Source organism: Bos indicus, chromosome 16 (genome assembly GCF_029378745.1).
Source record: "Bos indicus isolate NIAB-ARS_2022 breed Sahiwal x Tharparkar chromosome 16, NIAB-ARS_B.indTharparkar_mat_pri_1.0, whole genome shotgun sequence".
NCBI lineage: Eukaryota > Metazoa > Chordata > Mammalia > Artiodactyla > Bovidae > Bos > Bos indicus.
The window spans coordinates 38,532,250-38,551,890 of NC_091775.1; the positions used below are offsets into that span (position 1 = coordinate 38,532,250).

Here is a 19,641-nt window from a genome sequence, read left to right on the forward strand (position 1 = left end):
AATATATTATTTTCACTTTTTTACTCTCATTATTTCATAAAAGGCTACATGACATAATATATATGACATACATGACATGATTTCACAATATATTATTGAGGGAGATATGAGAGCCAGATGTTTTCTGACTGTAAAGAGTTTTGCAAAAGTAAAACTATGTCCACCCCTCTCAGTAATTTCTGGAAAAGGGTTATTTTTCATAAAAATATTTACGTTAACATATAGCAGGTTATTTTAAAATAAATATGTAACATTTTGTTTTATTTTTGAATATAATAAATATCCATAAACATAACTCCACATAAACCAAAAATAGTGGGGGTCCTTAATTATTTTTAAGAGTATAAAAATGTCCTGAGACCAAAAGTTTGAAATTTGATGCTCTAACCATTGAATTCCAGCAATCTCCTAATAACAGGGAACTTACAAAGTAGCAGAGAAAGTGTGGAAAGTGGCGACTGCCTGTAATTTACAGGTAGCTACCTAATCTGCCTAATCATTAGGTTGGTTGTGCTTATTCTATTTTTATTTTAACACATGCAAAAATTCATGTTTATAACATAAGACCTGTATATTTTGTAAGGTTTATTCCATTGAGTTTAATTGCCTTTGAAAATCAAGTTAAAAACTGAAAGGCTGACACGAAAATGAAGAACACTACTCATATTAAAATACACATCAATGTCATTCACAAAAGGGGAAAAACAGTGTAAATAAACTCAAAACTGTCCCAAAGAATTCATCAGTGAACTGTGGCAGTTTCTTAATGAAATCATTAAGCATGCACTCTGTAATACAATGCTTCTGTGATATTTAAGCTTTATGCACAAAGCAATGTCACGACAACTAGGCTCTTCTAAAGAATACATTTTAGTTGTATTTTTATGCTTGCTTCTATGCTAACATCATCCCCAAGCACATTAAACAGTACTCAGTGTATGAAGCAGCAAAACTATGGCATCTCTCAGGAGGTACAAAAACATTATTTGCCTGGTGCATCTGACAAAAAGCTATTAAAATTTAGCTTTTCAAGTTACTTCTGAAACACTATGAGTGCATTCTCTAGGGAACTGAAGAATACACTATGACAAGGAATTTCCTTGCCATTTCCCAACCCAGGATATTATGACATAAGGAAGTTCTCTTGAGACGTATCAATGTCAAATGGTTTAAGGACTTATGACAAGGGAATTCTTCTTTTAATGATATGATTCCTAGATGAGCCAAAAATCTTTAAACACTTTATAAAAGTTAACTCAATATCATAAGAAACTTGAACAAACTGTCTAACAATTGTATAAGTAAAGCTAAACTTTGTAGGTCTAATTCAATTTGCATATAATTACAATTGATGAAACCATTGGCTATGATAGGTCTCCCACATGGTAATATAAAGTTACTAAGCATAAGAAACTACGTCAAGTACAGGGATTAATAGAGCTGAAAAGATTATAAATTGATACTGAACTAAAGCGGAGATAAATTTAAGATCCTTATGAAATCTTAAGATATCAAAAAGTCAAATAAGTGAATAATTTTGGTGGTATTTAGGAAAATAAAATAAAGGAACTTAGATATAAATTTTTACAATCTTTGGATACTAGGTTTTCCAAGGACCCAAATAAAAGTTTTGAAATATTTTGCAAGATAATGCCTTCTTTCTCTATGCCTAGGAAAAGATCAAAACTATCCAAGCAAATTGATTTCAGGATAAATCAACAAATAACAATTTAAATGATAATTTCTAAAATTCCTTATCAATCCGTTTATATGTCCCTGATGTCAAGGAAAAAGCTAAATTCAAAATTTCTAAATAAAATACTCATGTGATAAAACAGTACTAATAAAAATTTTTGGTTTTATTAAGAGCCTCACATGGTAAAAGAGCTGACCTATAGCACAATTTCTCCTTAACCTGTAATAGTTATTCAAATCACAAAACCTTCCACAAGTAGATATTTTTTCCCAGTTATTCAGCAATTCTCACAACAGCAGGGGTCGCAATGTACTAGTTAAATGTTTCAGGATCCAAAGGAAAGGGATTAAATGTTCATATAGTGCAGCTTTATTAGAGCCTGAAAGATTCATGATTCATTATTCTCTAGTTAAAATAATCTATTATTAAGTATATGAAGATTTTTCAGTTATGGGGTCCCCAAATAATAATAAACCTACTTAAAATCTTATAGCATTTCCAGTTGAAACAGCATCCTTTAAAAATCACTTCTGAAAAGTTCTACCAGATGTATAGCTTTACAAAAGTGCTTTTGCATTTTACCTCTTTAAAAAATTAAGTAATTTCTATATATAATATTAAATTCAGTCATTTGTCAACTTGAACATATACCGAATAAAGAATTTACTTTTAATGAAGAAAGCAAACTGACCAGTCATATTATATTATATACTAAATGCTCTTTAATTCCTTCTTGATAACTACAGTGAAGAAAATGTAACTCAAGTTCTTCAAATACTTGATTTACAGAAGGTTTTTTCCTCTTTCCAAAAAAATTCCAATTCCATGGAATCATTCCAAGTGCCAGCCAAGGAGTAACCTAGAACAATGTAGATTATTTACTAACGTGTTGACTTTTAATTAACACATTAAAAATCTAAAAGAGACTGATATTTCTGAAGATTTGAAGGGAAAGAAGTCTGATCACTTTCCCTAGTTCAGTTGTCTAACTGAACATCGAATCAATCAGAGGACATAAAATCAATGATTAAGTCATAAGTAAAATTTAAAAAGAATAAAAAATATAAAATATACTGCATTGCACATAGAATTGGTAAATACTGCTTCATTAATATTTAAAAATTACATATTAAACAAAATGTGTAATATTTATTGCAAAACATAATGTATATTAATATACACACATATATACATACAAACATATACATACATGCACGTGGGTACTGGGTTGCAATGTAAAATATGATACTATATTCTGGGATAAAAGATATTTGAAAGGCACTGCTCAAGATGAATTATTTCTTATGCTTTTAAAATCTGTGCTCTCTATAATGCCAACTTCTATTTATACATAGGGCTGCTGCTGCTGCTGCTAAGTCGCATCAGTCGTGTCCGACTCTGCGTGACCCCATAGAGGGCAGCCCACTAGGCTCCTCTGTCCCTGGGATTCTCCAGGCAAGAATACTGGAGTGGGTTGCCATTTCCTTCTCCAATGCATGAAAGTGAAAAGTGAAAGTGAAGTCGCTCAGTAGTGTCCGACTCTTAGCAACCCCATGGACTGCAGCCTACCAGGTTCCTCCATCCATGGCATTTTCCAGGCAAGAGTACTGGAGTGGGATGCCATTGCCTTCTCTGCTTTATACATAGTAGTAGTGGCCAAAAATCTTGAAAACTCAATTGAGAAGTTTATTTTATTATATTATAAGTTAATGATTTAATTTTTCACACATATATACATTAACAAATGTAAAAATGACCATTTTATTAATCACTTATCAGGAAATCATTTTGTCTACACTACATATAATTTCTTTGAACACAGCAAAGAGCACAATCAAGCAAAACAGGTTCTTCACAGTCAAAAGAAATGTTACAAAGTCCATGCAATAAATGTTACTAGGAAGAGAAACATTTGGGCACTCATTTGGAATTCAGTTTTAACAAAATATAAATTTCAAGTAAGTTTAGTTGTTGGTTTCCAAGACCAAAGGAGATTAGCAATATATCATTAGAGGAAAGGAAAATTGCTGCCATGGAATTGCTGTTGGTACAGAAGAAATGAGAACTGACAGCCAAGGACAATAGAGGAAAATAGAAAAACTGTATAAAAAATTAAGAATACATGGCATTCTGGGGTCGTTTAGCAAGGCGGAATACTTGAGCTGTTAATATTTACAGCCCTGTATAATAAATTATCTTCAGAATTACAAATTCTAGTCAATGATAACAGAAACAGTAGGGAATACTTATACAGCACTTGGCCCAGGCACTCTGGCTCCAAAGCCCATGGTTTTAACCACATTATACTGCTTCTCAATAAAAGTTTAAATAACATTTATGTATTAAAGTAAATTTAAGGAAATATTTATGAAAAGAATGATGTAATCAATTTTTCAATACAAAAGGATTACATTCTCTTAATGGTATAAGCCTGAAAAACAAACATCAATAAAGACCCACTTATGGATATCAATTATTTGTATTCTATGTATTTTTACGTAATTTCACATATAATATTGCTAATATTCACCATACTATATCATTTAACCTTCCCTATTAATATGTACCATTATTATCTACATACTGGAGATGAGAAAACTGACATATGGGTTAAGTGATTTGTACAATATCACATAGCTAGTAACTGATGAAACTAACACTCAAAGTCATATAGTCTGGCTCCAGAATTCTAGCTTTTATTCTATGTGCTTTCTGCTACTGTAGTTGCTAGGTATGCTACATATGCTAATATTTGCAATAATGTCACAGGATGTACTTTCAAGAGATTCTGGTAATCCTGGAAACCCAGCTAACATTCAGGAAAATTTTAAAGTGTCTTTCAGGATCATTAGGTTACTTGTCCACCAGTGTTCCAGTTATAATCCTTTCAAGCATTTGCCCATCCCCTTAAAGTTCTACATGGCTATGTGATTTACTTTATCAATGAAAATGTGAACAAAAATGACATTTTTACCTCAAAATGGAAGCCTTTAAGTTTGCAATTTTCCATTTTCTCTGTTCTCCCTTCTATGGTACCATGGTGACCTGGAGGCTCTGTCAACTTGGGTCCTTGACTGATGCTAACTAACATGGACCACCACTTTCAACTTCCTTATACTAGATATAAACATGAGCAAAAGTAACTTTTTTCTATTTCAAGCTACTGAGAGCTTAGAGTTGTTTATTAATAATCATAATCTTGTCCTCCTGACTAATACATTTAATAAATGGGTTGTTTTTCTGGGATGTGATGGATAAAAGGGCCATTTTGGGGACTTTATAAAATAGAAACAATTTTAAAATTTACAAAATGGTTCTATTAAAAAAATTCATATTGAAATCAGTTACTTGGAATTTGGAACATTTTTCCCCCATAGGCTCAACTATATAAGCTTATTTAGCCTACAATTTAAATGAAAAAGAACTGAAAATAACAGTGCCATTAAATAATTAAATAAAAAGATGTGAAACAGTTGTTGGGTATTCTGAACACCTGTAGATATTTTGAAGCATTTTATAGACTATAAGTTGGAAGGCACTGTTCTCTAGTATATTTTAATTTCTCTTTAATATAAAAAGTACATTTTCTCCTTTTACTTGATCCTGGAACATCAGAAGATATTCTCTTTCTTTATTACACATGATTGCCACTGCTTCTAAGGCTTGTAAGTGGAATGCAAAGGAGGAACTAAAGAAAGTTATCAAGCAAAAAACATGAACATTTGAGAAAAAGAAAAGAAACCTGCTTATACTCAAATTTAATGACTTGTGAGCAATGAAAGAGAAAAAAAAGGGAAAAAAATACAGTATGACTACATAGGAATGATTTTAGAGCCTATTTAGTAGTTCTCAGATAAATGAAAAGTTTTCATGAGTTTATAAATAAATATTGGTTCTTCACATGGCAAAATATCAAGCTGTAACCAACTTCCTCTTTGCTTTTAATATTTATTCAGATCACAGTAACTTTTCATATTATTTTTCAGCTTATTCTACAAGAAAAATTTTGTGTATACTTTTATGAGGAATGCTTTTTAGCCATCATCTTCTACTTACCCAGAAAGATAAGCCAAGAAGTTACCAAGGCAAGGTAACTGTAAACATCTCAACAGAATTATTTTGCTTTCAATCAGTTTTTACAGATTAGCCAAAAACAGAGGGGAAAACTTTTAAGATCATCAATTTCTAGCTATGTAATGTAAGGTTAAAATAATACTAGCTCTTCACTCTCCCTAGTGTAGCAAAATCTGATGCCCTAGGAATTAACAATATTTCAAAGAAAATAATGAAGCAACACTTTGAAAGAATGAGTGAAAGGAAGTAAAAAGTTTTCAGTTGCTCTTCCTATTCATTTTCTTCATTTCTCTACTTCATGACAATTCCAAGGACTTCACTGCTTCTCAGTAACAGCCTAAACTTAACATGTTTTTTATGTCTTTGTTGAAAATAATCATATTTCTCTGACTGTTATATCTCATTTGGTGGTATCCTTTTTCCAGTTTTATTCATCTAATGGACAAGTTTTTCTTTTCTAATCTAGTAACTCTCCTGAATGCTAGACCTTTTTCTATCTGTTCATTAAACATCTTTGTTGAAGATATCTTTAACATGTCTGAAATGAAATCTATCACTGATACTCTCAAATTACTTCTTTTATACTTCTCTATTTCTGTTCCTAGCAGTAACATTCTAACAGTCATTGAGTGTTTATGAATAGTTTATCATTATCCATATCCAAACAGCAGCCATGTCACATTAAATTTACCTATGATATGTCTAAGCTATTACAAATCCTAAAATATGATGCTGTTTAAGTGCTGCACTCAATATGCCAGCAAATTTGGAAAACTGAGCTGTGGACACAGTACTGGAAAAGGTCAGCTTTCATTCCAATCCCAAAGAAGGGTAATGCCAAAGCATGTTCTAACTACCACACAACTGCACTCATTTCACATACTGGCAAGGTAAAGCTCAAAATCCTTCAAGCCAGGCTTCAACAGTATGTGAACAAAGGATTTCCAGATGTACAAGTTGGATTTAGAAAAGGCAGAGGAAGCAGAGATCAAATTGCCAATATCCATTGGGTCATAGAAAAAGCAAGAGAATTACAGAAAAACATCTACTTCTATTTCACTGAGTACACTAATGCCTTCGACTATGTGGATCACAACAAACTGTGGAAAATTCTTCAAGAGATAGAAATACCAGACCATCTTATCTGCCGCCTGAGAAACCTGCATGCAGGTCACGAAGTATCAGTCAGAAGTGGACATGGAACAACGAACGGGTTCAAAATGAGGAAAGGAGTAAGTCAAGACTGTATAGTGTCACCCTGCTTATTTAACTTCTAAGCAGAGTTGTTATTGTTCAACTGCTCAGTCACGTCTGACTTTTTGAGAGCCCATGGACTGCTTCATGCCAGGCTTCCCTGTCCTCACCATCTCCTGGAGCTTGCTCAAACTCATGTCCATTGAGTCAGTGATGCCATCCAATTATCTCGTCATCTGTCATCCCCTTCTCCTCCTGCCTTCAATCTTTCCTAGCATCAGGGACTTTTCTAATGAGTCGGCTCTTTGCATCAGGTGGCCAAAGTATTGGAACTTCAGCTTCAGCATCTGTCCTTCTAATGAATATTCAGGGTTGACTTCCTTTAGGATTGACTGGTTTGATCTCCTTGCAGTCCAAGGGACCCTCAAGAGTCTTCTCCAACACCACAGCTCAAAAGCATCAATTCTTCAGCATTCAGGATTTTTTATGGTCCAACTCTCCCATCCATACATGACTACTGGGAAAACCATAGCTTTGACTATATGGACCTTTGTTGGCAAAATAATGTCTTTGTTTTTCAATCTGCTGTCTAGACTTGTCATAGCTTTTCTTCCAAGAAGCAAGCGTCTTTATATAAGTTCGTGGCTGCAGTCACCATCTGCTGTGATTCTGGAGCTAAAGAAAACAAAGCCTATCACTATTTCCCCATTTATTTGCCACGAAGTGATGGGACTGGATGTCAAGGTCTTTATTTTTTGAATGATGAGTTTTAATGCACCTTTTTCACTCTCCTCTTTCACCTCATCACCTTCGTTTTCTGCCTTAAGGGTGGTGTTATCTGCACATCTGAGGTTGTTGATATTTCTCTCGGCAGTCTTGATTCCAGCTTGTGCTTCATCCAGCCTGGTATTTCGTAAGATGTACTCTACATATTGAAAAAGCTGGTTTAAAACTCAACATTCAAAAAACTAAGACCTCGGCATCGGTTTCCAACACTTCATGGCAAATAGATGGGGAAACAACGGAAACAGTGATAGAGTTTTTCTCGGGCTCCAGAATCACTGCAGATGGTGACTGCAGCCATGAAATTATAAGATGCTTGCTCCTTGGAAGAAAAAATATGACAAACCTAGACAGCGTATTAAGAAACAGAGATATTAGTTTGCTAACAAAGGTCTTTATAATCAAAGCTATGGTTTTCCCAGTAGTCATGTGTAGATGAGACAGTCAAACCATAAAGAAGGTTGAGTGCCGAAGAATTGATGCTTTTGAACTGTAGTGCTGGAGAAGACTCTTGAGAATCCCTTAGACTGCAAGGAGATCAAACCAGTCAATCCTAAAGGAAATCAACCCTGAATATTCATTAGAAGGACTGATGCTGAAGTTCCAATACTTTGGCCACCTGTTGTGAAGGGCCAATTCATTAGAAAAGACCCTGATGCTGGGAAAGATTGAAGGCAGGAGAAGGGGATGACAGAGGATGAGATGGTTGGATGCTATCACTGACTCAATGGACATGAGTGAGCAAACTCCAGGAGATGGTGAAGGACAGGGAAGCCTGGCGTGCTGCAGTCCATGGAGGTTTCAAAGAGTAGGACACGACTGAATGACTGAAGATGAGCAATGACGCTATGTCTCTTTACCCTTTTCTTCTGCCTTATACCTGACATATCACCTCTTCCCTAATTGAGGGTTTCTTTACTTGTCCTGCTACCATAACAGGCTATTGTTCTCATCTTTAGACTCTAGTTTTTGTGTATCCAGTAGAATGATGCCAGATTATTTTCCCTAGGGCAATACTCTGATTATGACCCAACTAGCTCAAAATCCTGTAATGATTACTATCATCAATTATATTAAGTATAACTCTTAGCACAGCCTTAAGCTTCATACTATTACATAAATGTATATGAACCCATTTTTTCAAAGTTATCTCCCACTATATTTTGAGTTACTGTTCCTCATATTTACCTGGCACCATCTATGCCTTTAGGTAATATTGACCATTTTATCTGAAATTCTTTCTACAGCCTCTATTCTTCCTTCCTTTGTAAATATCATCTTGTTAAAGTGATAAGTCTATCAATATCTGTCTCAAATGGCACTTTGTAATGAAGTAACAATATGGACACATTCTTTCTTTTAAATTTCAAAATGTCTATAGATTGAAAAATATTTTCTACAATGTTTAGCATTATGCTCTGCCCTAGTAGATTAGGAACATTTTAATGACTTAAACTGAATAAACATAAATATCACAGGGAAGTAAAAATAAATAATCTACCCTGTTTGTTAACAGTGATTTAATATCTGTAAGAAGGAAATTTGTGCTTATAGAAAGGTAAGTCAGCAACACTCATAGAATGTCCACTTTATATTAAATGATAACAATGATGATATTGGTAATAAAATGATTATAGCTAATATTTATTAAGAAAATACTATGTGTCAGATACCATTCTAAGCACCTTGCATGCAATAGCTCATTTAAGCTTCAAAATAAGTTTAAATTGGTTCTAATTATTATCCTCATTTTAGAGATGAGGAAACCAAATCAGAGTTTGGGTAATTTGCCCAATGTAACATTCTTAAAAAGTATAAAGAGTAACAATTCTCAATCTCTTTAACAAGTGGTGCTGAGAAAACTTGTCAACCACTTGTAAAAGAATGAAACTAGAACACTTTCTAACACCATACACAAAAATAAACTCAAAATGGATTAAAGATCTCAACGTAAGACCAGAAACTATAAAACTCCTAGAGGAGAACATACGCAAAACACTCTCTGACATACATCACAGCAGGATCCTCTATGACCCACCTCCCAGAATATTGGAAATAAAAGCAAAAATAAACAAATGGGACCTAATTAAACTTAAAAGCTTCTGCACAACAAAGGAAACTATTAGCAAGGTGAAAAGGCAGCCTTCAGAATGGGAGAAAATAACAGCAAATGAAGCAATGGACAAACAATTAATCTCAAAAATATACAAGCAACTCCTACAGCTCAACTCCAGAAAAATAAATGACCCAATCAAAAATTGGGCCAAAGAACTAAATAGACATTTCTCCAAAGAAGACATACAGATGGCTAACAAACACATGAAAAGATGCTCAACATCACTCATTATCAGAGAAATGCAAATCAAAACCACTATGAGGTACCATTTCACGCCAGTCAGAATGGCTGCGATCTATAAGTCTACAAGCAATAAATGAGGAGAGGGTGTGGAGAAAAGGGAACTCTCTTACACTGTTGGTGGGAATGCAAACTAGTACAGTCACTATGGAGAACAGTGTGGAGATTCCTTAAAAAACTGGAAATAGAACTGCCTTATGATCCAGTAATCCCACTGCTGGGCATACACACTGAGGAAACCAGAAGGGAAAGAGACACGTGTACCCCAATGTTCATCGCAGCACTGTTTATAATAGCCAGGACATGGAAGCAACCTAGATGCCCATCAGCAGATGAATGGATAAGAAAGCTGTGGTACATATACACAATGGAGTATTACTCAGCCATTAAAAAGAATACATTTGAATCAGTTCTAATGAGATGATGAAACTGGAACCTATTATACAGAGTGAAGTAAGCCAGAAAGAAAAACACCAATATAGTATACTAACACATATATATGGAATTTAGAAAGATGGTAACAATAACCCTGTGTACGAGAGAGCAAAAGAGACACTGATGTATAGATCAGTCTTATGGACTCTGTGGGAGAGGGAGAGGGTGGGAAGATTTGGGAGAATAGCAGTGAAACATGTATAATATCATGTATGAAACGAGTCGCCAGTCCAGGTTTGATGCACGATACTGGATGCTTGGGGCTGGTGCACTGGGACGACCCAGAGGGAGGGTATGGGGAGGGAAGAGGGAGGAGGGTTCAGGATGGGGAACCCAGGTATACCTGTGGCGGATTCATTTCGATATTTGGCAAAACTAATACAATATTGTAAAGTTTAAAAATAAAATAAAATTAAAAAAAATAAATTTATATTAAAAAAAAAAAGTATAAAGAGTAACAATTCCAATAAGACAGTCTGACTCCAGAAATGAGCTCCAGGAGAGATTAAAGAAATATTTTTTGTATTGAATATCTTATATATGCCAAAATTTACTACTTGTTAATAAAATATGAAATGAGAATCCTATGAGTAATTTCCCAAAAATCTCATTTAAATCATTTGTTTCCTAGAAGTAAGTGGATTGGATACTGAACAAGCCAAAGAGACTATGAATTATCTCAGGACAAGGACTTTTATTCATCTTCATACATTAAGAATCTAACCTGATATTTGATACATAATTCTGCTGAATTTATGATAAAAAATGATCATATAAATTAAATTCAAGTCCCACCCATTATACTTTTAAAGTTTTCCTGTTTCCTCACTAAATGGTTGTATTGCTTTGGTTCCCCAAAAGCAGTTTTTGAAAGTGCTCCTCAATAGAGTTTCTTCTAAAATGCATAATCAAAGCTCTGTGCAATATTTGTGGAATGGCCAATGGATCAAATGTTTTTTGACTAATAGTCTAAAAGTTTTCCTTTTCTGAGAAAAAGAAAGTAAGAAATAAATTTCCTTAAAACTTTTTTTTCAAAGGGACTTGGAGAACTGAAATTTTAAATTATAGTGTTCCCTACCTACTTAATCATAGTTGACTTAATATAATTATACACAGTAGCTTATTATAGTAGTTAATAAATCCAACTTTGGCAGCGGATATACCTGAATTTGAATTTGGGCTTTGTCTTTTATCCACTGTAATCATGGGTAAAGATCTCAGATGAGGATTCCACAAGATAATGTATAAAGCACAAAGCAAAATAGCTGGCAAAGTAAACATTCAATAAATTTTACTTCCAGTGTTATAAAACAGTAATGATGAATTCAATGAGAAAGTAGATTCACAAATTTTAGACAACTAAGAATAAACTTAACTTTAAATCATTCCAACTATTTCACTACATAAAATATTTGAATATATGGAGAAAGCTAAAAACAAATGAAACTTCAGTGCTAAACAAAGAAACAGTTATAAAAGCTGAGTAAAGATTTGCTTTCTAGTTAAGAAAGGCAGTGGCATTCCAGGTGGAGGAAAAAGGCAGGTGGACAGGCACTTAGACATAAAAGAACTTTTGAGAGGATGGTAAGGAGATCAGTACGGACAAGGTATAAAGCATATGCTGGGGAGGAGCAGGTGCCTATAAAGACAGACGCTTAATAGATCAAAAAGGGTTTTTTAAATACTCTCCTAAGAAGCATTATATACTAAGAAGCATTATGTATGAGAAGCATTATGTCTGAGCACAAAAGCATTAACTCTTGAATCCACCTTTGCTATATAGGTATCTTGCTAAAAGCTAAAAGAAAATGATGTATAAATGGAATCCTCTAATATATTTTCTAACTAACACTATATAAAAATGACCTTTTGTACTTAATGACAAAAAGGCTCCATAAAGGCTTGTGTATTGGTAATGAGTATTTTAAAGGTATGGCAAAATATAAGAACTCAGAGTATCTATCTACTTTAAAAAAATGCTTAAGAGAGGGTAATTTTTCCTTCTTGCTCCCATGGTAGTATATTTTCACTTTGGCTTCACTTTCACAGGGGTAAATAGAGTCAAACAGCTAAAAGTTTCTATTTCATTTCATTCTATACCACCATGGAAATCCTAGCACAGGTCTTTTTTCATTCATTCTTCTTAATAATAAAGTACCTAATCAAAGAACATATACATAACAATCTTTTCAGCAGACTTTTAAAGACAGACTTAGATTTTCCAGTGGTGTTGGAAATTCCAAGCAACACTATCAATTTTTAAAAAGCATACCTAAGAGTGCAGTAAGTTTGGGAAGCAGTCCAACTTGTACCATCTTATTCCTCAGTCCTGTGTCAAAGGACAGGTTTAGTAGAAGTCGGAGGGTGATATTTAGCAGATCTTCATGCTCACAAGGTATCATTTTTACCAGTTTTTCAACAATATCCATTTCCACCTATAGAAAATAATAATACAAATGCAGTCAGTCTCTATTATCCAATAAGACAAAAAAGATTACAAAGAATTATCTTTTCATTGTTTTCACCCTCATGAATATGTGTAAGTACTATGTGTTTATTACTCTCATTTTAATCTGTAAACTTCTCTGAAACCAAACTTTTGAGGAGAAAATACATATTTCCAGTTCATCCCTTCCTTCTCTTATTTCATAGCATCAACTGGACGACAAATTACTTTGTGTTCTTGAAAGCACATTATAAACTCCACCTCCTAAGTGCCAGAACCTGTCCTAGATTAAACAAGATTCTGTCTTGGCTTTTAAGGATTCCAGTCTAAAAACAGAGCAGAGAAATGAAACAAATAATTAAAATGCAATGTGATAAATGTGGAATGTACAAAGTACTCTAGAAACAATGTGGAAAGAACTACAAGCTACCTAGAAAACACTAAATTTGAAACAAAGGTTTAAACAATGCGTAATAATTTGCTGTCTGGTAAATATATTGATAGGGTTTCCCTGGTAGCTCTGTCGTAAAGAACTTGACTGCCAAGCAGGAGATGCAAGTTCGATCCCTGGGTCGGGTAGATCCCCCAGAGAAGGAAACAGCAACCCGCTCCGTATTCTTGCCTGGTAAATCTGATAGACAGAGAAGCCTAGTGGGGTTACAGTCCCTACAGTCACAAAAGAGTTGCACAGGACTTAGCGGCTAAACAGCAGTAACAAAGACAATGATAATCTGTGTATCTGTGTGCTGAGTTGTCTCCTACTCTATATGACCCATGGAGGCTCCAATAATTTGGCCACCTGATGCGAAGAGCTGACTCATTTGAGACTCTGATGCTGGGAAAGATTGAAGGCGAGAGGAGAAGGGGATGACAGATGATGAGATGGTTGGATGGCATCACTGACTCAATAGACATGAGTTTGAGTAAACTCCAGGAGTTGGTGATGGACAGGGAGGCCTGGCGTGCTGCAGTCCATGGGGTCGCAAAGAGTTGGACATGACTGAGCGACTGAACTGAACTGAAAGCATCTATTTATACCATCCTTCTGATATCTCTAGTGCAAATTTTCAATGACCTCATAAAAATCACATTAATAACTGAGGCCTCAATATAATTTTTTCCTTTCATTCTATGCCAAGGAGTAAACAATTATTTTTAATGGGAATTGACAATCCAACAACAATTTTTCCTTCAGATGTGTATCTATATTCCATGGACACACTGCAGTCATATCCTAGAGCTCTGCATAAAGAAGTACAAGTTCATCTCCAAAGACTCTCTAACTTTGATTCTCCCTTTCTCCCAGCTTAATCTTCCAAGCAGACTGTGGGATTCAGTTGTTAATGTCACACAATAATTCCCACTTAGGCCAGTGACAAGTATTTGTCATGTTATACAGGACTGTAATTCTATTACTAGCTTCTATGGTTACAGTGAATAACTTCTTTTTCGGTTTATTTATTCATTCAACAAACGTTTCTTAACTGAGAAGGCATGTGGTTTTTACTCTAACTGTAAGAAAAACCCAAATACAAAATCACAACTTAAAAAGCAAAACAGCATTGGAGCTGAGGTTGCAGGGAAATCAATTGGTCTGAAATATAAGGAAAACAGCCATACCCAAGGAGATAAGGCTAATGAGCACTGGTTTATATGGAGCAGAGCACTGAAGAAAAAGAAGGCTACCACAGAATTCAGTAGGAACACTGAACAAAAAGTTAAACAAATAGCTTAGTTAAATGCCAAATGTGAAGCAGCCTGAGACTACAGAACTCTGAAGCTATAGATGCTCGGGAGTTTGCAACCACTTGCAAACTCTTTTCCAAGGACCTTATCAGAGGGTCACAAGAAATACTAGGGATAGGATAGAAGATGGTAGAAAACTTCCACACAGAGGCATGGGCCTAAGAAAGAGACATTACTGTTAAGGGGGAAAAGGCACAAAATCTTGTTCAGATCTTTTTTTTCCTATTTCCCCCCAAAAACAAAAGACTTAAGCTTCAGGGAAGTATGGCAAATCCTGTCACATCTGAAGCATTGGTGAAGACCCACTGCAGCAAGGGGAAGCAAACAGAAAAAAAAATCCTAAGGAAAGAAGTTGACAGTATGACTTAGGAAGCCCTACTGCTGAAAATCATGGACACAGGGCAAGCCTAAAACTAGCCTGAAACTAAATTAGAACAATGGAAAAAGTTTCTTCTCTCCCTCTCCCCACCCCTGGCACAAATTAACAAAGCCAAGTAACAAACAACAGCAGTATATGACCGAAGTTAAAATGAAGAGAAAGATTCTCTTTGAGGTACAGGCATACTGCAAAAGTCTGAAGTAGAGGGTGGAACATGAACACCTGAGAAAAATCCTCTGGCAATCAATATTCCACCAAAGACAAAATACTGCTAGATAAATTTGAAGCTGATGGTGCCTGGAGGGCAACCAAACAGTTAAACTCCTGACAAAAATGACTTAAGTCCCAACATTAAAAACCTAAAAAGGTCTGACCATTTCCATACATAAATATCATTTATCTCACTCTCTACTAATCTACACATAGTATCCAGCTTTCAACAACAACAAAAAATTATGATACACAAAAGAGCAAGAAAATAACCCACTGATAAGATAAGGCCATCAACAAAACCAGATTCAGATATGACTTGTCTAATTACTAGACAGAGAATTTAAAATAACTATGATTAATATGTTAAAGACCCTACTGGAAAAGATGAAAACCACAAGTGAATGGACAGAGTATCTCACAGAAAAAATGACACCAAAAGAATTAAATTTTAAAACACATATGAAGGAAATCTTCAAAGGGCTCATTAGTAGACTTGTCATAGCTAATGCCAGAATAAGTAAACCTAGAGGTGGGCAGGTCAAAAAGCCACAAGTAAAAAATAAATTTAGCAATGTTTCAAGACATAAGAAGGTCAATCTACAAATTATATATCTATATTCTACCATTCAACAGCAGAAAACTGATACTTTCTTTTTTAACAACTGTCATCACAATGGTAAAACACAGGTAGAGATCTAACAAAATATGTGCAAAATATGTGTGCGTAAAACTACAAAATCATGAAAGAAATCAAGAAAGACCTAAAAAATGGAGAGTTATAATATGTTCATGGATTGGGGACTTCAATACGGTTAACACACTGTATCCTGCCAATAGACTCAATTCAGTCTCAATCAAGATTCCAAGATATTTCGTTTTCTTTAACAAAACAGACTACTTGATTCTAAATATATATAGAAAGATAAAGAATTTGAAGTAGCCAGAACGATTCTGAAAAACAGCAACAACTTTTGAGGCCTCACTCTACCTGATTTCAAGACTTATTACAAAAGCTACAGTAATCAAGACAAACATGCATCAGCAAAAGCGTAGAAACAGATTAATGGAACAGAAAACAGTCTAAAAATAAAATCACACTTACATGGGGCAGTTGATTTTCAACAACAGTACAAAGGCATTTCAATAAGGTACAAAGGCAATTTAGTGGAGAAAGGCCAGTCTCTTCAACAAATGGTGCAAGGGCAATTAGAAATCCATATTCAAAACACGGATGTTGATACATGTGTAAAATTATATCATATGTAAAATTAATATACAAAATTAATTAATCATATGTAAGCACCATATGTAAAATTAACTAAAACTCCATGGATCATAGACTAAAACAAAAGCAACACCACCAACACCACAAACTCTACAAAGCTTTTTGAAGAAAGTCCATGACCTTAAGTTAAGCAAAAATTTCTTAGATACAAATCCAAAATATAATCCATTGAAGTTTTTTTATATACTGGATTTCGTAACAATTAAAACCTTTGCTCCTCACAGGAAAATAAAAACATGAACCATAAAAGGGAGTAAATACTTGTAAAACATAATTGATAAAAGACTTATATTCAAAATACAAAAACAAGGCTCAAAAATTAATAAGAAGATAAGCAACCCAAGGAATATATATCTTCTCTCTTCTTAAATTCATATTCTAGAATGACTTAGTCCCTTTTAAGCATATTGTATTTATACTAAAAAAACTCAATTTAAATCATTAATTGAAAGACTTTTTATGCAAACTAAATTTCCTTTAAAATACATAACCCCAAAAAGCAAGGTCAATATTAGTTCATTTCAACAGTAAAATGAACACTTTATTTAGATAAATAATAAAATATCACAAACAAATCAGTTATCCCTCCCTTCCATTCTTTTTAAATAAAATTGCCACAAGGCTTCATCTGTTATTAATATACTAAATAATATTTTTCTTTCAAAAAAGCCACAGTACACACTGGCTGTTATAGCAAACTTAATAAAGTAACTTGGAGAGCTTTTTTTTTTTTAATTAATTAGTATTTCCATTGCACAGAATGAAATGTAAAATGTGCCAGGTAGGACAATTATGTAGTTAAACACTAGACACTATGTTGTTCTTAAATTCAAATTCTAGAATGACTTAGTCCCTTTTAAGCATATTGTATTTATATTAAAAATGAAAACTCATGTATACTTGTGGCAGATACATTTCGATGTTGGGCAAAACTAATACAATATTGTAAAGTTTAAAAATAAAATAAAATTTAAAAAAAATGAAAACTCAATTTAAATCATTAATTGAAAGGTTTTTTATGCAAACTAAACACAGTCTTCTAATCATGTTTTTGATTGATAAAGCCCAATCCCCAAAGCTAAATTTAGTAATTTTATCTCAATAATGCCCTCTCAATTTGATGCTTCTAAAATGAAATTTAGTTAATTAGTACTTTTATTAAAAGTTCTATGCAAAGTGACAGCTTATCAAACACTTATGAGCAAATTTATTTCAGCATTTAAGTAATTATTTTTCAGTTCTGAAAGCCAACATTTAAAAATTGCTTATACTTCATATCTTGCTAAAAATGTTATTTTAAAAAGCAACATAAAATGAATTTTGTCTTGGAGGCAGAGAGGAAGAGTAGGAAGCCAAATCCTGGAGATGTTTCCTTGAGCCTATTATTTAACCTCTCTAACTCTCTGCTACTTCATCTGTATAATTAAGAGTTAATCTACAAATGTAGACATAGATATTAGGTCTCGTTGAGCTCTAAGAATCCTGATTCTATATAATACCCTTAGGAAAAATGAATTCTTTTCCACAATGAAAGATGAAATGCACATCATGTACACTACAATTCCTGCCAATCAAACTATTCTTATGACTTTGGATGAATTACCTTTTCTGATCCTCAGTTTTGCCTCCCCAATAATTTGTGACATTTGATAAGATAATTTATATTGTAGCTTCTGAATCTATTATTTTACCAGAAAATAATTTTTCATTATGTTTCGGAGATCATCTTTTGACAGAATAAATACATAAGAAGAAGAGTATTATCTAAATACAAATATAAGCAATGCATAGTAGATACATACTTATGGCAAATCAATTTGAATTGTGCACACTTGTTAAAGGTGAACTTATTTCAAATACATAAATGGAAGAATATATTTCAACTTACAGCAAGGGGAAACAAATACTTAGCCACACTCTAACTATACTCAGGAATATATATTAATATATCACCATGTCATATTCTTCTAGAATATAAGATCAATGAAAACAAAAACATGTTTTAGATTAATTTAAGTAAATTCAATCCTAAAACAGTATCAGACACAGTGATCTTCAACAATCATCAAAACTAATGATGAAAATGATGCATACTAAACATTTTTGGGTAAAATAAAATTTCATGTATTTCAAGTATCAGAATTCAAGGCATTTAATAAACCTAATTAATCAGTCTCAGGTGTTCAAAGAGCACACCATGTCATTCAATAAGCATAAGTTATTTCCTAGCTCATTAGATTTTAAAAGAAGGGAAAAATACAGGTAAAAATACTATATATTTAGACTATCTGAAGGAGAATCCATTTATACTGATAATACACAGTCACCTAATGACTTGTAATAGCATATAGTTATAAAATTTCCAATCAAGTTAAAGCCAATGACCCAAGAGTTTCACTCCTAGAAATCTATCCTAAGAAAACAAACAGAATATAGACAAAAATGCATGTATAACTGTGTCCACTGAAGTCTTATTTATAATAGCTAAAAGTATAGCAACTTCAGCATCTGAAGGCAAGGTATGGTTATTGTATGACCTCTTTAACATAACATCGTTCTTACAAAGACTCTTTAATGACATGGAAAAGAGCAGATAATTTTTATTCTGTCTTTATTTATTTACTTTTTTGTTGTGCTTTGTGGCATGTAGGATCTTAGGTTTCCCAACAAGGGACAGAACTGCACCCCTGCAGTGGAAGTGCAGAGTCCCAGCCACTGGACCACCAGAGAATTCCCTATTCCATCTTTACATATTTCTGTATTACATATACTTTTAAGCTGGAGAAATAATATATGATCACTTTGTACCATTTATCAAAAATAACTCCATCAATACAAGATGGCAAATGGGAACCTACTGTAGTGATACAAAAAGAAATGAAGATGGTACAAATAAAGAGGGCATTAACTAAAACAATGGGTCTGGGAACAGAATGAAAGGATAGCCTCAAGGGATCTATCAAGCAGAATCAACAGGCTGCAGCTACCAACTGGAACAATAAAGGAGGAGGAGGCTGGGCTAAACTATACTGCC

At 33.8% G+C, this 19,641-nt stretch overlaps 1 protein-coding gene across 4 annotated transcripts in view; it reads right to left on the reverse strand.

The window, feature by feature from the left end:
• The window catches only part of KIFAP3 (kinesin associated protein 3), a 150,829-nt gene that overhangs the window by 78,097 nt on the left and 53,091 nt on the right, over positions 1–19,641 (reverse strand). For all 4 annotated transcript variants that reach the window (XM_070768131.1, XM_070768130.1, XM_070768132.1 and 1 more), the window contains exon 10: positions 12,811–12,973. In XM_070768131.1, coding sequence (XP_070624232.1) covers positions 12,811–12,973 — 163 coding nt within the window. The remainder of the gene's footprint in view (positions 1–12,810; positions 12,974–19,641) is intronic.